Source organism: Tenrec ecaudatus, chromosome 11, assembly GCF_050624435.1.
Source record: "Tenrec ecaudatus isolate mTenEca1 chromosome 11, mTenEca1.hap1, whole genome shotgun sequence".
In the NCBI taxonomy this organism is placed as follows: Eukaryota; Metazoa; Chordata; class Mammalia; order Afrosoricida; family Tenrecidae; genus Tenrec; species Tenrec ecaudatus.
The window spans coordinates 85,481,456-85,501,343 of record NC_134540.1 but is presented as its reverse complement, the minus strand read 5'-3'; the positions used below and the strand labels follow the sequence as shown (position 1 = coordinate 85,501,343).

General features: G+C 50.5%; 1 protein-coding gene across 1 annotated transcript in view; it reads right to left on the bottom strand.

Annotated features, from left to right (window-relative positions):
- Positions 1 to 19,888, bottom strand: part of RASA3 (RAS p21 protein activator 3) — a 259,051-nt gene that overhangs the window by 26,777 nt on the left and 212,386 nt on the right. Inside the window, exons 11-18 of the mRNA XM_075563383.1 lie at positions 18,071 to 18,219; positions 15,745 to 15,859; positions 14,543 to 14,617; positions 10,692 to 10,815; positions 8,520 to 8,626; positions 5,635 to 5,712; positions 3,055 to 3,132; positions 1,660 to 1,733 (exon numbers count right to left, since the gene is read on the bottom strand). Of these exons, the coding sequence (XP_075419498.1) occupies positions 1,660 to 1,733; positions 3,055 to 3,132; positions 5,635 to 5,712; positions 8,520 to 8,626; positions 10,692 to 10,815; positions 14,543 to 14,617; positions 15,745 to 15,859; positions 18,071 to 18,219 (800 nt within the window). The remainder of the gene's footprint in view (positions 1 to 1,659; positions 1,734 to 3,054; positions 3,133 to 5,634; positions 5,713 to 8,519; positions 8,627 to 10,691; positions 10,816 to 14,542; positions 14,618 to 15,744; positions 15,860 to 18,070; positions 18,220 to 19,888) is intronic.

Here is a 19,888-nt window from a genome sequence, read left to right as displayed (position 1 = left end):
TAGGCTTGCCATCAAGGCGGCCAGCCCACGTCATCGTTGTCCTTCAGAGTCAGGAAGAGCAGGTGGATGTTTCGGCGTAGCAACACACAGGCCACTGCGGTACCACAAATCAACAGGCGGATGGATGGTGGTGAGATTACAAAACCCCACACACACAGCTCTCCTTTAGACTTGGTGCACAGTCACACACACACACACACACACACACACACACACACACACACGAGAAACTGTACCCTAGGTAGGGTTTATCTTTTACCATATGTTTCTTGACACACATGTGCTGACGTTCCAAGAAATACTCTGCCCCTTCAGTATTTGTTTTTGTTTTGTTTTTTGAAATAAATGGCTCAGGTTGCCCCTGGGTTGTTCCCAAACTGCAAAGGGGAAAGGAGACGGGTCGGCCTGCTAATGGCATTGCAGAGGAGCCGCAAGCTCCCTTCCCAGGTGCTGGCAAACCCACCTGCAGCTGCTTTTCAAACCAGATCTACCCCTAGTTCAAGGGACTCGCCGCAGCCGACTCTAAGCAGCTTACCTGTCAAGCCCTTAAAGAGCCCAGAGGGAGCTTCCTTCCCACCCCCCTCTGGCTGGGCTCGGGCTGCTGCCGCCACAACCTGTGTTCACATTTATTCTGCAGCTCTGGCGCAGTTTGATGCTTGCTGAGGCTTGGGCCCACTAAAACCCTTGAGGTGTTTGTTTGTTTGTTTATATGTAAACTCTGTGGCACCTTATTCCCAGTTCAATAGAAGAGAGTTTTGATGAGTTGAGACACAGGGCATTCTGCTGAGCTCATAAAAAGTGCATAAACAAAGGATACGGAGCATACTCAGGCGGGAACTAATCCCCAGGTTGAAGTTCCAATATCCCGGGGTTCTTCCAGCTCTCTGGTCTGTTGGGAGGTGTGGAATGGAATGGCTGGTCGACCTCTGTCTTCCACAGGGGAAAGAGCGGGTAGGGCCTGGCTCCACAGAAAACTTGGTCAGGACTTCTTGATTCCGCAGTAGTTCCGTCAGCCTCCTCTCTCCCCTCAACTCCCTCCCACTGATGGGCGCTTCTCCACTCTCCGAGAAGCTAAATAAATATGGGTGGGTGCGAAATGAATATAAGCGATGCTCAGATCTTCTAACAACTTCTTGGGTCTGCAGGTGAATGCTGAGGTGAACAGCAGTGGGTACAAAAGGCCCCATTTCTCTGAGGTCCAGGACCCACAGTATGGTTGGTGACGGGAGGTCGGGGCTCCAGGTTATTCTTTTATGGAAGCAATCACGGGTCTCCAGGGGCCAGGTAGAGTCCTGCTTATTGCTCTCAGAGAATTGTAGTACACTATTTTAAAAGATGCAGTGAATGACTCCCACTTCTGTAGGCACAAACCAACCAACTGGCACAAAGACATTTTTTTCAACAAAGCTATTAAAACAATCTCCGTCCCAGGAAGGGTCACAGTCCACCAAATGGAGAAGAGAAATCCAAGAGAGAGTGATGGGTGAAAGGCTGGTTTAAACTGTTGAACACAGAGTGGATCTGAAATGCAAACCCTCAGCTAACACATGATAAGACGTTAGTAACAAGAAACATGGACATCGATCGTCCCGGAAACCAGCCGGAAGCCCTATGCCCTTGGACATCCGGCGTGTGCACTGACTGTCACGGCTCCCTTACCCTTCTTTAAGCAGGATGGGCTGCTCTATGCTCTTGTGGTCTCTTCTCCCCGAGGAGGAAATCAAATCTAGGAACTGCAGTGGGAAGGAAACCAGAGAGTCAGACAGGAAAGGACACAGCCTACACGTGTTCTCACCTTACCAGTGATGGGCTCAGAAGACTATGCATCTAGAACCAAACTCACTACTGTGAGGCGGTTCCGATTCATGGAGACCCTAGGAGACAGGGCAGAACTGCACCTGTGAGTTTCCCAGACTAACTCTAAATGGGAGTAGAAAGTTTTGTCTTTCACTGAGAGGCTGGTGGTTTCAAACTGCCGACCTCGTACTTAGCAGCCCCCCAGCGTAACCACTACCGCCCCAGGGTTCCTGTGCACATAGAGGCGGAAGGATTTGGGCAAGGAGGCGTGGGGTAGGACTGGTCACCAGCTCTTCTGCGGGAATGCTGGGAGCTCTGTGCTTGCTTCTACCACCCAAGAAACAAGTGCCCGGGCCTGCCCCTCAGCTTGTCTCGGGTACTCTTACCCTTTCTCCACTGTCCCACCTTGAAGTGAGAGGCTGCCATTAGCTGGTTGTGGAGGTGTGACCAGCTCCGGAGAACCCCCAGCATTTTAACAAGTGATGGAGAATGCCTCTCTGATGGAGGCATTCCAGGTATCCATAGGGACGGTCCTGGCAGTGCAGGGAGGCACGGGACTACCCAAGGCCCTACCAGCTCTCTCTGCCCACAGCAGCCTTCTCTTCTCCTCTATCGCCACCCCACTCACAGTCCTAAAAGCCAATTGCCTGCCTAGACTGAGGCAGGCCGGGGCCTCTCTTCTCAACCGAACATCATTTATTTAGCTTACAGCTGAAAGGCCAAAATGGTAGCTGGGCTGAGCCCCAGCCCCTCCCCGCCCTTCCCCTCCCCTCCCACACGCACGCTTTGGGAACAAGTGCTGAGCGGGAAATGCTTGCTCCTGAGCAGCAGAAAAGAAGGGAAGCTTTAGGATCCAGGAGGCTTTCTTCCCCAAGCCCTTGGGTCTGGAGCTTTGGATCTGGGCTCCCGAGGCATGTTCCTGGCCGGCAAGGCATCTGGGGGCCCGGGTGGTGAGGCGGGCAGGCTGGGCTGGGGGTGAGCAGCCAGGAGAGAAACCCAGAGTACCTGTGGGCCTGGGGCTTGGGCACAGGGGCCACGCAGCCATCTAGGAAGCTAGAACATACAGGTTTCAGCTCCAGGGGGAGCGCCTCGAGGGGCGAGTGAGGACAGGGAGAGCTAAAGCCTCGCTCAGCTTCTCGGGAACAGAACACGATACCGGGGAAGGCGTACACCAAGGGGCTGCCCTGAGGCTCCGGGAAATCCCTTATCCTCCCATGCTCACTTCCAGGGCCCCGCAGACAGCAGAGGGGCACTTACATTTTTCACTGCATCAGCGTATTTCTGCTCATTGAAGAATTCATAAAACGTAGCCATGTAGGACTCCTTAAAGCTGGCCTGCAATAAAAGAGGTTGCATAATGAGGACCTAAAAGGATCCTGGCTCCTGGCTGGCACTGAAAAAATCTAAAGGTCTGCGTGAAGATCGGCCTAAATCACGACAATGAAACAAATGGAAAGCTCCCCTGTGTTGTCCGGAAAGCAAGTGGCACAGAGTGCCAAGTGCTTTCTGGGAGGGTGTGGCTTAGATACACCCAAACCAGCATGCCCTGTGACACAGCGGTTGGAGCACCCCGCTGCTAACCCAAAGCTTGGCAGTTCAAAACCACTAGCAGCTGGGCAGGAGAAAGCTGAGGCTGAAAACCCGCTTCCCTCAAGACTGAGGGCCAGGAAACACAGTGGGGCAGTTCTACTTGGTCCTGAATGGGGGTCACCATGGGCTAGAATGAATGTGCTAGCCTGGGTTTGGGTTTGTGGTCTGTCCAAATCAGCTGCCAGGGAGTCCATTCTGGCTCATGAGGACCCTCATGCGTGTCAGAGTAGAACTGGTTCGTGTACAAACGAAAAAATCAAACTCACTGCCATTGAGTCAATTCCAGCTCACATAGGATACATAGAACTGCCCCAGTGAGTTTCTGAGACTGTGACTCTTGATGGGAAGAGAAAGGCCCATGAATGCGGGATTCTAAAGGGACTTTCCCCGAGCTTTGTTTCCCCCAAAGACATGCCAAATATTAGAGGCTATGTGTCAGCATATGATGGGAGGTCAGAGCTTAAGAGACATCCTCCCTGAAGGCAGTCAGGTGCCAGACAACTGTCTGGGTCCACCACAGGTAGGGCCCACTCCCTGCTGTTAAGGACAAGGGGTCACTTCTCCCTAAAGGCTTGTGGTCATTGGTTTGGTCCCTGTAGGTGGGGTTTACACCCTACCGATAATGGTTTCTATAGTGATCCAGAGACCAGGTCAAACGGCTCAGTGACATCCAAAGTTAGGTTGCCATCCTGAATCTAGGATACGCCTTTCTTGTCACATGAATACCTCCAATCGCTCCTCTTCCTATCCCTAGATTGTCCCCCTCTCATTGCTGTATACCATAGTGTAACCCCTTCCTGTGATGTGTGTCTTTACCTGTAATTAGTGAGCTTGCATGCCCTCCAAAGATATATAAGCTTTGTTTAGCAACAAAGAGCTTTCTCTGGGCTCTTCCTGTCCTCTCTCCCCCAGTCCTCACTCCCCAGTCCCCTTTCCCCTTGTCTTCCTTCCCCTCCCCCTCTCTCCTGCCCTCTGCTCTCTCATCTCCACATGGACCACCAACTGGGGCTGAGGTGAGCATGCTACTATGAAATGTGTCTGACTCCATTATTTCAATCTCTCTTCTATCTCTCATGCTATCATATATATATATGAAATAACTGTACAATTGCGCCTATCAAATCCATGATTAGTTGTGGGGGGCTGGCCTTTCCCCCACACATGAATAATTGCCCTTACATCATATGAGAATGCATTTAAACATTTCTATGAGACGGATTGCATATTTCAAAGCTAGCCATTTGAAGGAATTCTCTGCTGAGTTTTGCACGAAAACGTCCCTTGGAAAAGTGACTAAATATACCTTCTTTACACTCGTTTGTTGACAACTGGAACAGTTTTAAGAAGTTGCAAAATTGGGGTCCCCTTTCTTCCAGAACCGATACCTCAAAATAGGCAAAAGTGGTTAAAAATGAGTGGCGAGGGCATTGTCCCCCAAAGGGTTATGATGAACATGTGTGTGCATGAAGTAGACACAGAGGGCGGTGCATCCCCACATCTGTCTGGGAAGAGCCAGGTGTGCTACTGCCAAGAGTAGGCAGGCCAGCCTTCATGTTCAGCTTTCAAGTCACTGTGCAGCCACAGAGGCCCCACCTCCTGCAGCACCGCTGTCTTCAGAGGTTCAAGGTCAAGGTGATCCACACTGTAGCATGTGGGCCAGAGGGGAAGACCCAGCTGGTGGCACAGATGGCTGGAAGAAGGCACTGTGTCACTGAGTCAGAATACATGCTTTCTGCTTCAGACTAAGTGGCCAGCATGGAACTGATGCCGTTCAGTCAGCTCCCTCCAGAATAAGTGAGATGTGCACAGCCAACCACTCAGGTTCTGGATAAGTAGTCATGAGCTAGCACAATTTTCTGCCCCAAATTATCAATTAGGAGGCAGAGGGGCCCCTGGAAGATCTTTCCCTCCACTCAGTGCCATCAAGTTGATGTCAACTCGTAGTGATGCTATAGGACAGGGCAGAACTGTCCCTGTGGGTGTACAAGACCGTAACTGCTTACGGGAGTCGAAATCCCCCTTTCTCCCACTAGATGATATTAGAGATACTCTATTTATTACAGTAGTTGGGGAGGAGTGGTGGTATGGGTGCTGACTTGCTTACTGGTTTTTCCTCCTATGAATACTACCCTTGTAAAAGATGTACTCCTTTTTTGGTGTGCGATTTTCCATGTATAATTTCAAAAGTGATTTGAAAGAATCAACGTGTTCTCCCAAAGCACAAGCAGACTAAAACGAAAGACTTACAGATTTGGATTTGGATAAGCTGCCGAGAGTTTGAATTGTCTTTGAGATGAGCGTCAGGGTTCTAGAAGTCTGCGGGTCCTGTGGGAGATAAGGAGACGTGGAGCATTAGTTGTGTCCCCGGGCCAGTACCCACTGCTGGGCTGAGCATGAATTACCCACAGAACGAAGGGCATGTCCAGAAACCTGCAGCCAGGGTGTGCGTCCACTCTGTGGGTCCACAAACTTGAGGATATGAACGGAGCCACACACATGTGGGGTCTATCCTGACAGCCTGACATGTGGGGTCTAGCCTGACAGCCCTGGCAGCCGTCAGGTAGGGTTTACAGCCTCGGACCCTCCATCAGGTCTCTGAGCATGGAAATCGACCTGATGGCTGTGGGTTGGATTTGGAGTCTGGTAGTTGTGTCTTCCATGGGCCGTTGTCAATGGCATCATCGAGGAGCTTATTAAAAACACAGCTTCTTAGAGTCAGACCCCCAGAGTCTACACTTCCACAAGCCTCCCCGGTGACCCCGGTGCACGGCTAAGTTTGAGACGTGCTGCCTCACACTAGCCCTTCCAACCAAGGTGGAATACCCAAAACCCACTGCTGTCGAGTTGACCCCGACTCAGAACTAGCCTATGGAGGGCATCTGAGGCTGTATATCTTTGTGTTTATTAATCATTTATTGCGGCTCCTACAACTCTTATCACAATCCATACATCCATTCATTGTATCAAGCACATTTATACATTTGTTGCCATCATCATTCTCAAAACATTTGCTTTCTACTTGAGCCCTTGGTATCAGTTCCTCATTTTTCCCCTTCCTCCCCACTGCCCCTCTCTCATGAACCCTTCATAATTAATAAATTATTTTTTTCATATCTTACACTGTCTGATGTCTCCTTTCACCCACTTTTCTGTTGTCTGTCCCCAAGGGAGGGGGTTACATGTAGATCCTTGTGATTGGTTCCCCCTTTCTACTCGACCTTCCCTCCACCCTCCCAGTATCGCCACTCTCATCACTGGTCCTGAGGGTTTCATCTGTCCTAGATTCCCTGTGTTTCCAGCTCTTATCTGTACCAGTGTACATCCTCTGATCTAGACAGATTTGTAAGGGAGAATTGGGATCATGACAGTGGGGTGGGGTGGGGAGGGAACATTAAAGAACTAGAGGAAAGTTGTGTGTTTCATTGTTGCTATACTGCACCCTGACTGGCTTGTCTCCTCCCTGAGACCCTTCTGTAAGGGTTGTCCAGTTGCCTACAGATAGGTTTTGGGTCCCTACTCCACTTGCTCCTTCCTTAACAATGATTTGATTTTTTGTTCTTTGATGCCTGATACCTGATCCCATTGACACCTCATGATCACACAGGCTGGTGTGCTTCTTCCATGTGGACTTTGTTGATTCTCAGTTAGATGGCTGCTTGTTTATCTTCAAGCCTTTAAGACCCCAGATGTTATATCTTTTGATAGCCGGGCACCATCAGCTTTCTTCACCACATATGCTTATTCACCCACTTTGTCTTCAGCAATTGTGTCAGGAAGGTGAGCATCATGGAATTCCAGTTTAATAGAAAAAGTCTTCTTGCATTGAGGGAGTACTTGAGTGGCGGCCCAGTGTCTATCTGCTACCTTAATATTAAACCTATAAATATATGAAGCTGTATATCTTATCAGGGAAGAGATAGCCTCATCTTTTCCCCGTGGAACCGCTAGAGGATTTGAACCACTAATCTTTCAGCTTGCAGTCCAACACTTAAACACAGTACCACCTGGGCTCCTAAGGATGCAAAAGGAGGGTCTTCAAATCAGAAGCACCCCGTGGGGTTACTCATGTCACTTGTGTTGAGCCTCCCAGGTCACACTGGCTACGAATTTACCTGTCCCTCTTTACATGATGCGAAGGATTTAACACAAGACCAGTAACAGCAAAAATGAATGCACCCATCACTCTCTAAGCCCCACGAATGATTTTTCACTCCGCTTGTGGCATGGTGCCACAGCCCCCCCGGAAAGCTGGGTCTCTCGCTAATCCTGTATCTTCCGCTCGCCAGGCAGACAAGGTGCACTCAAGAACTCGCTGTTGATTGACTGAATAGGTAGCTGAACGTATGTTTCTAGGTGCTGTCAAGCTGAGTTTTGACTCAAAGGGACCCCACGTGACAGAGCGGGCTTCCCCATAAGCTTTGCTTGGCTGTAATCTTAACAGAAGCAGATTGCCAGGTATTTCTGCCATGGGAGCCTCTGGCTGGGTTGGAACTGCCAACCTTTGATTAGCAGCTGAGCACTTAAGTGCGGTGCCAACTCGCTCGCTCACTCACTCACTCGCTGCCATGGAGTTGATTACAACGCCTGGTGACCCTATAGGACACAGTAGACCTGGCGGTGTACGTTTCTGAGACTGTAACTCTTTATGGGAGCAGAAACCTCTTCTTTCTCCCATGGAGCGGATGGTGGTTTTAAACCGCTGACCTTTTGATTAGCAGCCCAAAATGTAACCCACTAACTGCACCACGGAGGCTCCTCCAATGAATGTATACACGATTCCACATACTCTATTGCAGGGGGAAGGCATAAAAATAGTCCCTACTGGTTAACAAAACCTCAGCTAAGTTATCCAAATATATGTTTTTAATAATATCGTACCCTTCCAAATGAATGGTTATACAAGCTGCAGTGCTTGACTGGAATGCCGGCAAAACCAGCATGTGGATAAAGGAAGTCACAGGTACGAACTGTGTTTATGTTGCTTTTTTTTTACAACCCAACAGCCCCAAGCACACAGCCGCAGCTTCTACTAGCCAGCACAGTGTTGCGGGAAGCTGGCGCCGAGCCCAAGCTCGGCTGCTGACTCACGAAAATTCTGACAGCACGCGAGTGGGGCTCCCCTGCTCACTTACCGTGTGGTGAGGGGTGAGCTGGAAGAGGTTGGGGGAGAGAATGGCAGGCGCAAAGAACCTCAAGAAAATGAAGCTGCTCACTGCAGTGTACCTCACATCCAGGTCATCTGCAAGCAGGAAAAAGGGGGTCACGTCTTTATCTGTGAGCACCTCTGGACAGAATGCTTCAGCCAGAATGCCTGCAGCTCCCGCGCCCTCCCCACCCTCTCCCACTCTGACCAGGATTGAAGACATTGCTTCCTTCGGGGAAGGGTTTGGTGTCTCATGCACAGCCTCTGTTGGGGATCTGGGGCTATAATCAGACATCTGATCAATTCACTAAGCAATAATGGTGAGACAAGAGAGGTCTGCCCATTCTGTGGTCATCTATTCACATCTAGGATGTGAGAATATATCTCATTTATTATCATTGTATTCCAAAACACAGGATTGACGGCCTGCTTCAATGCATCTGGGAATTGTCTTTCCAAGAATACTGAATGCGGCCTGTCCCCTGCTCCTAACAGGCTATCCCAGGAGCATCTCAGCCTGCAGATGACCAGGCCCCCAGCAGTGTTGGGAGGGAGATGGAAAGCTGTTGTTTCCAGTGGGTGTGGACAAAAGGGCCTGGAGTTTGAAAGACCACTATCTCGCTGTCTGGGTCCCAGGGATTGTTCGGAATGATGATTTACAACACACACACACACACACACACACACACACACACACACACCACGAAACCTTTTCATTGCAAACTGGCTGCAGGTCTGTAGACCAGAGCAGTTTTCCATGTAATGATTTCTGCACCTTTTGTTTCATCTCATCTCACAACCTCCCACCCCTCCCCTGTTTCTTGTTTCCGTTCTTCCTCCTTTCTGAGCCGCCTGCACTTGGTCCTTGGGGCCATGCTGCCCTTTTGACAGCCCAAGGTTGGTTGTTCTAAGGTGTGGGGACCTCTTATGGTCTTGTTCCCCTTCTTGACCTGTCTAGTTTGCAACTAACGTGAGCGCTAAGGTTCTCCAAGGTCAGCGAGATAGAATCCACTCCATCCTTCAGGCCAATCCTGGGAGGGAGAGAGTGGAATTGTCCAATGGTCTCTCCCTTCAGGGGGAGGCAGGTGAAGGGGCCTCTGCTCTCCTCTCGAAGCCATCCTCTGACCTCGGCCTGTGAGACTCTGGCTTCCGAGAAGTCCTCTGACTGTACCCCGGTCCCTGGTCATCACAGTCATGACAAACCCTGCTCCTCCAGCCCGAGCAAGGACTTTGCCGGGGCCTGGCTCCCGGGACACTCTGTGCAGGGTGGTTAGGGCGACACCCCGTAGCACCCAGCACAATGAACAAGCAGGTGTTCTACAGAACTGCACTCAGATCTCCGGAAAAGGCCTCACTGCCCCTGTGCCCCAAATACTTCCACAACACTCTCATGCACTTGTCTCTTCGGTTAGATGAGGGGGCAAGGCTTGCTATGTCCACACCACTAGCCAATGCCTCCCAACTCACTACAAGAAAAAAAAAGCGGGAAATATTTTAGGGGGCAGTGCATGTTCTCCAGAGGGGTAACAAACACTGTCACTCAGAAATGCTCACATGCCAAGGGCTGCCACGCTGACTCCAACTGACGCGGGCCGGCCCTCGGGTGTATCAGGGCAGGGCTCTGCTCCACAAGGTTTTCAGGGACTAATTGTTTGGAACAAGATCACCAGGCCTTTCTTCCGAGGCCCCCTCCAGGTGGGCTTGGACCTCCAACCTTTTCAGTAAGCAGCCAAGCACACCCCCTGGTTGCCACACCCGGGGTCTCTGCCCGGAACACTGTCCCAATGCTAGGAAGGCTCACCACCAGGAGAACACAGCACAGACGGGATGGAACACATTCTCTGAGAAGCTAACGACTGGTAGCAAACGAAACAAAACACGAACAGAAAAACACTCCAGGCACATAACCACGGAGGAATGGCCAGCGAGGGCTTGCCGGGTTCTGACACCACCCGGAGCTCCATTGCAGCAAGCTATGGGTTAAAATGGTTTTTGTTTGACACTGCCTGTGCAGACTCTAAAATGCCCCTGTTTTGGTTTGCGCTGAAGCCAGCCCAAGGGACAGGGGGGGGCGCACAAGGCAGGCGGGAGGATACTTACTGAGGGAGGGGCTGTGGTTAATTCGAGCGCCGGTAAGCATATGCCGAGGAGGGCGACTCACCTTGGAAGCGCTTGGCGGCCGACTCCCTCAGGGAGAAGAAAATATCGCACATGACGGTGGGGCAGCTCACCCCAGACTTGGAGATCCCAGTGAAGATGCGGTCCACGTACTGCCTCAGGTTCTCCTGCAACAGCGGGGGGACATGTCACGCAGGCCCGCCAGCGCTGGGAGGCAGAGGGGGCAGCCGGGATCTGTGCTTTGCCCTGGAGGGCAGCCCCAAGCTGGGGTCCCTGGGGGCTGAGAGGCCCACTCCCAGAGCAGACATAGACACTGGGCAGGTGCAGACCGGCGGCCAGACTCTAGGCCAGGGCTGCTGACAGAGCATGCCCAGCAGGTCTTTTCCATGGAAACCACTTCGTCAAAAGCCATCTACTCAGGGAGACCACCTCCCCTGGTGACCTGAGGCCCTGCCTGCGTGACTTCTCTCCATGAGAACAACAACCACAAGCAAACATCCCTGCCATCAAGTCAATTCTGACTCAGCGACCCGATCTCTCCTGAAGTGGCCGGTGAGTTTGAACTGATGACCTTGCTGTTAGCAGGCCAATGTGTAATCTACTACGCCACCGGGGCCCCTTCTCTCGATAGTGCTGATCCATCTCTGACACACCACACAATTCTTTCCAGGACATTCCACTGGAATGGAAGGAGAGTTTTGTCTCTTGTTCAAGACTGTCTCCCAAGTTCCCAAACAGCGGCTGGCACATAGGAGGTACAAAGGAAACATTGCCTGGGGGGGCTGGCTGGCTGGCTGAATAGATTATGGATGTATATGAATAGATGATGAATGGATGGATGATGGATGGAATGAAGGAATGATGTATGGAAGAATAGATGGTGGATGGAATGAAGGAAGGAAGGATGGAAATGAAGGAATGATGGACAATGGATGGATAGATGGATGGATGGATGCATGATGGAAGGTCAGAGTGACAGAGGGATGGGGAATGGGTGCATGGAGGTGGAAAAAGAAGAGACAAAAACATGATGGAAAGGGACATAGGAGAACAGAGAGCGGAAGAAATGGAGGAGGGCTTCAACTTCTAGCTGGCCCTGATTGGCCTCACTGGGCCGACTCCATGGTCTCTGAGTTCCCTAATCAGTCATCTCCGGATAATCCGTGGGCCTCCAGCCACACCTCTCTGTCCAAATTTGCCCATGCAGTCCCCAGAGAGAGCTTCCTCACAGGCAAGTCTGACCACATCACTGCCCTGCCTTGAGCTTCCTGCTGCTTCTCGCCTTTAGGATCCAAGCCCAACTTTCCAGCCTCTCACGAGGCCAACTAAGGTCAAGCCCCTCCCTGCCTCCTCTCTGTCCAGGGTATACTCTGCTCTCAACCTTCTCGGAAACTTAGCACATTGTTCCCTTCCTCCATGCCCTGGGCCAGACTTCCTCTCTCCTTTCTGACCTCCACCCTGGATTCATTCGATCACTGTTGACACTGTTGCCATTGAGGCGGCTCCAACTCATGGCGACCCCGTGTGGGCCAGAGCAGAACTGCACCCCATAGAGCTTTCAGCAGCTGATGTTTCAGAAGCAGATCAACAGGCCTCTCTTCCAGGGTGCTTTCAGTGAGCACTTAACGCTTAACTGTTTCAGACCTTTTTGTGTAGCTTGCTGCATAAAAGACATACTTCCTAATACACAAAAAAACCCATCTCCTCTTAAAACACTTCCTAAAACTTATAATGATATATAGCAATGAAACTAATTGTTCCTTGGCATTCTGGGGAATAGAGAAGAAGAAATAAAACAAAACAAACAAAAAAGACCACTGTCTCCTTCTTCTCTACCACAATTCCATAGAGTATGGGATTAAAACCCATTAAAATATAGCTTCCTGAAGTAAAAGGAACTAGAGGAAAGAACCAGGAGGCAAAGGGCATTTATAGAGGTCTAAATAGAGCCATGTACATATGTAAATATATTCATATATGATGATGGGGAAATAGATCTATGCTTTTGGGTTTAGTATTAAGGTAGCAGATGGACATTGGGTCTCCACTCAAGTACTCCCTCAATGCAAGAACACTTTGTTCTATTACACTGGCATTCCATGATGCTCACCTTCCCGACACGATCGCTGAAGACAAATGGGTGCATAAGAAAATGTGGTGAAGAAAGCTGATGGTGCCCAGCTATCAAAAGATATAGCATCTAGGGTCTTAAAGGCTTGAAAATAAACAAGCAGCCATCTAACTGAGAATCAACAAAGCCTACATGAAAGAAGCACACCAGCCTGTGTGATCATGAGGTGTCAATGGGATCAGGTATCAGGCATCAAAGAACAAAAAAATCATACCATTGTGAAAGAGGGGGAGTGCAGAGTGGATACCCAAAGCCCACCTGTAGGCAACTGACATCCCCTTACAGAAGGTTCCCGGGGAGGAGATAACCCAGTCAGGGTGCAGTATAGCAGAGATGAAACATACAACTTTCCTCTAGTTCTTTAATGCTTCTCCACACCCCGTACTATCATTATCCCAATTCTATCTTACAAATCCTGCTAGACCAGAGGATGTACATTGGTACAGATGAGAGCTGGAAACACAGGGAATCCAGGGCAGATGATCCCTTCAGGACCAGTGTCGAGAGTGGGGATAGCAGGAGGGAGGAGGAAAGGAGGGGATATGAAGGGGGAACTGATTACAAATCTACATATAACACCCTCCCCACTGGGGGACAGACAAGAGAAAAGTGGGTGAAGGGAGATGTCGGACAGTGTAAGATATGACAAAATAATAATAATTTATAAATTATCAAGGGTCTGTGAGGAAGGGGTGTGGGAAGGGAGGGGCAAAATGAGGAGCTGATACTGGGGGCTCAAGTAGAGGAGAATGTTTTGAGAATGGTAATGGCAGCCAGTGTACAATTGTGCTTGACACAATGGATGGATGGATGGATTGTGATAAGAGTTGAACGAGCCCCAATAAAATGATATAAAAAAAGAAAATTATAGTTATGTGTTGTTAAATGAAAACATTGAAAGAGTGAAGATTACCTGACATTACTATCCTGAGATTATTCTCAACTGCTAAATGAATAAAACTTTTAAAAGCTGAAAAATATGGGAAAGAATATAGCTTTCTGAAAGCACGCACTTTGCCTCAGGCATGACCCGGCCTGAGGAAATTATAGGAAAAGATGAACACTTTAAGGTGAAGTGTCAAAATTAGGGAGGTTTGCTAGCTCTCAGGGGCATCATGTGGGCATATCAGCTTGCCGAGGTGGAGGTTCAAGACCAGGCGAGGCAGACTGGTAAGGCATGGGAGGCCGTCTCTAACGAGAGCACTCCTGGGGAGTCCAGGACGGGAGGAAAAGAGCAGGAGAGTCCAAGAAGCCCGGTGGGCAGTGGAACTGAGCAGGGACGTGAACGAACAGAGAGCCATGGCTGGTGTGGATCCATGCGTGGTTGTCAGCCTGGACTGACAGGTTCACATGTGCTGAACTACCACGGAATACACTAAGGGCAGACAGTACTTGCAAACCTCTCCATTCCAGACTCTCCTACTCAGCCTGCTTCCCAGCCCTAGCCTGAAAGCTTATGGTCAGAGATGTCCTTGCCACTACACCCTGCCATTGAGTCGATGCTGACTCATAGGGACCCCATAGGATGGGGTAGAACTGCCCCTGCGGGTGTCTAAGACTGTAACTCTTTATGGGAGTAGAAAGCCTTGTCTTTCCCCCGTGACTGATGGTTTTGGACGGCAGACCCCGCACTAGCAGATGCATAATCACTATGCCACCAGGGCTCCACCAGAGCCCCACGGAGCTGCGATACTGAAAAACCTCAAGAGCAGGTGGCTGGCGGTGGGAAACGTGCCCATGAACGGAACAGGGGAAGTTCTTACCATGTTGTTTTCAAGGTTTTCGCCATCTTTTAACTTCACTGGGTCAATTTCACAAGACTTGTGGCTTTGGCATATCTGGAAAGAGCCGAGAACAAGGGTGAGGCAGGGCACGTCCCAGGGCACAGGAGGCGGTGTGGGGGCCGGGGCAGCAGGCCTCACCAAGATGGGCATCCTGAGCGGGATTCGGAGAACAGCTCTGAATGAGGGCTTCTGCAGCCCTGTCTGTGGGCACAGAAGCCGGGGGACTGGGGAGCCTCCTGCAGGGCTACCAGTAGGCAGTGGGGATCAAAGCCAGGCCCCGCACCCCGTGGGGGTAAGGAAGGAGCTCCTCCTTGCTGCAGCTGCACCAGCTGGCAGGGCAATAATGCAGGGTCTCTGGAGGGGTGAGTCAGGGGGTAACAGTGCAGGAGACAGCAGGCGATGCGCACACAGCAGGTTTCAGAAGACCGTTTTCTCTGAGCGCTCACAGGCCATCGAGTGTCATTATGCTGGAATCACAATTTTTGACTGCAAAATGCTAAAATGACTTTTTCCCCTATTTTATTTTTCGGTTCACAGCTCAAACCTGAATGCTATTTAAAATTTTCTCTCTCTCGTTTGCCTGTTTTTTATGAAACTGTCCTTAGGGTGGGGTGGGGAAAGGGTCTGACAAGGTATCACTTTTAACAGGTTAGGGTAGAAAGCGCTGAGTCATTTGGGGCGGAAGCGTGTGGTTTCTATGTGTTACTCAAGGGCCAGTCTGAAAGGACTGCGGCCGACTGCAGGGGAGCGATAATGAGGCGGGAGCTCGGGGCTGCAGGAGGGCTCTGGAGAAAACAGAAAAATAGTCCCCGTGGCTGTAGGAAGATGGGGGGACGCGGACATCGTCGCAAAGAACCGCCTTATCCTTGCAGGTCCTGCGGTTTCTAGGTGGATGACAGGATGATCAAGGATTTCTTTTTTGAATTAAAAAAAAAGTGCAGCGGACCATGGAATATAAATCAAGACACCTCTCTAAAAAAGCAAGGAAAATGGGGTTCCTGGGGTGAAATAAACAAGAGGGCTGGTGTTAAAGTGATGGTTCTCGGTGAAGCGGCAGGCCTTGCAGTCTTCCCTACGTGTGTTAGCATTCCCGATGAACACAAGAGCTCTCCCAGGGCAGGGAAGCTCGGCGCCCCTCTTCAGACTATTGAGAGGGCCGCGGGGGTGTGCCGGGCGCTCACCTCCTCGATGATGGGCTTCAGGGTGTCATGGAGGTAGTGCATCCCTGCCAGCTTCATCGTCTCATCGATGCACTTGGAGGTCAGGGAGTTCCCTCGGAAGATGGTATTTGGATCTCTGGAAAACAATCGGGGACCCGGTTTTTGTCTTCAGGCCACACTGACGCATGTCCACCAAGCAGAGCCTGCTTTGGGGGGGGTCACCCTACTGTCTGATCCAGAAGTAGAAGGCCACCCCCCAATGAGTCTGTTTCAGATATTTTTATGAGGTCAAGACCCAGGCCCCCCATGGGCACACCTGGTGTGATGTTGGGCCCACCCAGCAGTGCCGCGGAGGAAAGACCTGGTGGTTGATTCCTGGATCTATGACAACTGAGCACAGCCTGGAAGGAGTTCTGCTCTGTAAGGGATCCACTGAGCAGCCACGGGAGGCTGTCTTTGGAGAGGAGCGCAGGCTGGCCATTCTGAAACCCACCCCTCTGGGTCTTGCTCCTCTGTCAACCATCTACACCTGGGTTCCCAGTCAGAGGGTAACATCTTGGGTCCATCTTTGCCAACTCCTCACCTTCTCCCTTGGGGCCACAGTGGTTAAGCAGTGGGCCGCTAACCTGAAGGTCTGGACCCACCAGCTGCTGGTCCTTGGGAGAAAGAGGAGGCTGGAGGATCCAGGAAAGATTTACTGCCTGGGAAACCCTCTACAGCAGTGGTTCTCAACCTGTGGGTCTCGGCCCCTTTGGGGGTCGAATGACCCTTTCCCAGGGGTTGCCTAAGATCATCGGAAAACACATAGGAACTGAGACACCGCTCCTCTACCCATCTCCAGGAGGGTCTGCCCACATGCAGATACGCACACATACCAGTACCTGGTGTGAAGACTGTTACCCATGCTACACCATGCTTCAAGACAAAATTTCATTAGAAATCAATATCTCACAATCTATAATGACATACTGCTTTTGTGATTCATCACTATGCTTTCATTATGTGCAATTTGTAAGGATGAAAATACATCCTGCTTATCAGATATTTACATGACAATTCATAACAGTAGCAAAATTAGAGTTATGAAGTAGCAACGAAAATAACGGTATGGTTGGGGTTCACCACAACATAAGGAACTGTATGAAAGGGTTGCGGCAGGAGGAAGGTTGGGAACCACTGCTCTATAGGGTCCCTATGAGTCAGAAGCGGCTCTCTAGCAATGAGTTGGTGCCCAAAGTTCTCATCAGGAAACAAGGTCTGGCAGAGACTCGCCCTACACAGGGCACTAAACTTCACCCAGCATGGTGGAGGCATGCTGGGCCTATCCCCATTACAAAGTGCTACCTGCCTCTCTGAGGGTGTCCAGGGCGCAGCTCATTCGGCAGAACAGGGGGTGTAGCGCCCACCAATTTGCAGTCTATGGCTCCACTGATATAAACCAAAACGCCATACTCACTGCCACCGAGCTGATGCTGACCCATAGTGACCCTACAGAACCGGGCAGAACTGCCCCTGTGGGTTTCTGAGACGGTAACTCTTTACAGGAGTAGAAAGCCTCCTCTTTGCCCATGGAGCTGGTTGGAGGTTGCAAACACCTGACCTTTCAGTTAGCTGCCCAACTCGTAACCACTACGCCACGAGGGCTCCTGCTGACCCACACGGCGCTCTTAAACTGTAACCCAAGGGGACCTCCACACCGACTGTGAGGTCACGGCGGAACCTCGAGCTTTCAGGGAGCCCACATTCACCCCGAGGCTTTGCATCCTTACTTTGAGATAGCCTAAGGAAAAGGTGAAGTGGTGTTTTTAAAACAACAACAACAAATACCCAAAACAAAACTAAAAACCAGTAGGCCTGTCTCTGAAAGAGAAATCAGAATTTAGATCATTAACTGAGAGAGCCTGCTTATTCCTCTATTTCCTTAACACCCTGTCCTTCAAAGCAGTGTCTGAGAGTGACCTGCACTGCCCATCGATTACTCCAGTCCTCTGCTGCCTGTGTTCTCCTTTATGGGGAGAGTAACTTTAAGCCAAGAAACCCGTTACTGTCAGGTGGAGCCCAGCGTGCGTCAGAATGGAACTGTGCTACTTGGGCTTTTCAACGGCTGCTGTTTCACAACAAATCTCCAGGCTTTCTCCGAGTTACCTCCAGATGGGTCGACCCACCAACCTTGCGCTTACTCTTGAGCACATCAGTGTTTGCACTTCCCAGGGACCCCAAGGGAACCTTAAACTTCCCTAGACATGTTTGGATGTGCTTGCAGAGATCCGAGGTGGGAAGGCGGGGGTGGGAGGGAAGGGACGAGGGAGGGAGGGTGCGGGTGGGGAAGTGAGGCCTGGGTACTCACTGCGTCCTCTCCACCTCGGCATTGGCGATGGCGCTGATGAAAGGCACGATCTTGCCGTAGTGCAGGAAGAGTCGTACCAGCGGAATTGCAGCCTCCTGCTTTTCTCGACACACTTCCCCCAGAATATGGGCCGCAGACGCAGACACCGGCTGAGCAAAGACAGAGACAGCATGAACGCTCCGAGGGAGGTGCCCGGACAACTGAGTGAGCCTCAGACCCAGGGGAGCTGCGGGGCAGGCTTCCCACGCCCATTCTTGGTGGATACAGGGCATTTCCATTTCCTCGCCGGTGCCAGACTTTTCCAGTCACTGTTGCCCACTGCTGCCATGTCAGCTGTGACCCCTGGTGACCCTAGTTAGTACAACCGAATGAATGAAACACTGCCCGGTCCCGCGACGTCCTCCAATCCTTGCCGTGTATGAGCCCCAGGTTGCGTGTCAACCCATCTCGCGGAGGACCTTGCTCTTTCTGCCGACCCTCCTGGTCTTTCTACTTGGGGAGCCTGATGTCTTTCTCAGGGGGCTCGTCCTCCCTGATGACATGTCCTAAGTGCCACCAACCTCACTTCCACGAAGCACTTCTTCCCAGGCTTGTTTGTTCTCCTGGCAGTCCCTGGCATAGTCAATATTCTTCCATCAACAGTATAATTCAAATGTGTCTTTCCCTCTGGTCTCTTGGTCTGCTGTCTAGCTCTCCCATATAGACGCAGTGATTGAAAATGCCATGGCTTGGGTCAAGCGCATTTAGGTCCTCAGAGTGGCATCTTACTTTTTAATACTCGAATGAGGTATTTTACAGCAGATTGCCAATTCGGAAGGAGCTCTGGTAGCTTAGTGGTTACTCAATGGGCTGTGAGCGCTAAGGTTGGCAGTTCAAAACCACAAGCTGCTCCAGGAAAGAGTTACAGTCTCAGAAAGGCACAGAGGCACTCTACCCTGTCCTATGGGGTCACTATGAGTCAGCATCAGCTTCATGGTAGTAAGTTTGGTTTTCTGGTTTTGCCAAAGCAGATACCATTTAATTCCTTGACTGCCGACTCCCTGCACATTGACTGTAAAACGAAATCTTTGAGCACTTCAGTATATCGTCGTTTGTCATGTTACTCACTGGTCCTGTTGAGGACTGCTTTCTTGCACTTTGAGAGGTAAGCCCTTCTAAAGCCGAAGTGTTGGATCCTCATCAGTAAGTGCTTCATGGTCTCTTCACTTTTAGAAGGCAAGGTTTTGTATCTGAATATTACAGGTTGTTAACGAGCCTTCCTCCAATCCCAATTAGCGTGTTCTTCTTCGCATATTCCTGTTTCTTGGTTTGTTTTTGCTCAGCATTCACATTGACTACGAATGGTGAAAGGCTGGACCAGTGATACACACCTTTCCTGATTGCAAACCATGAAGCATTCCTTCGCTCAGTTGTGTCTCAACAACTGCCTCGCGGTCTCTATCTAGGTTTAACATGAGTGCAATTAGAGCTCTGGAATTCCCGTTCTGTGCAATGTTACCCATCATTTGTTAGGAGCCACACAGTCGGAAGCCTTTGTGGAGTCAGTAAAACACAAGCCAATATCTTTCTGGTATTCTCTGCTTTCCACCAAGATCCACCTTCTGAATCCAGCTTGGAGATCTGCCAGCTCCCTGTTGATGTACTGCTGCGACTGACTTTGAATGATGCCCGCCCGGCACAATTTTACTCCCATGTGAAATTCATGCTATTTGGTGATTTCAATCACTAGGGGGCAGTAATGTAAAACCCAAGCCCTCCAGAGAAACCATTCTCCCCATTAATCATTCATATACCTGCGTGTGTGTGTGTGTGTGCGTG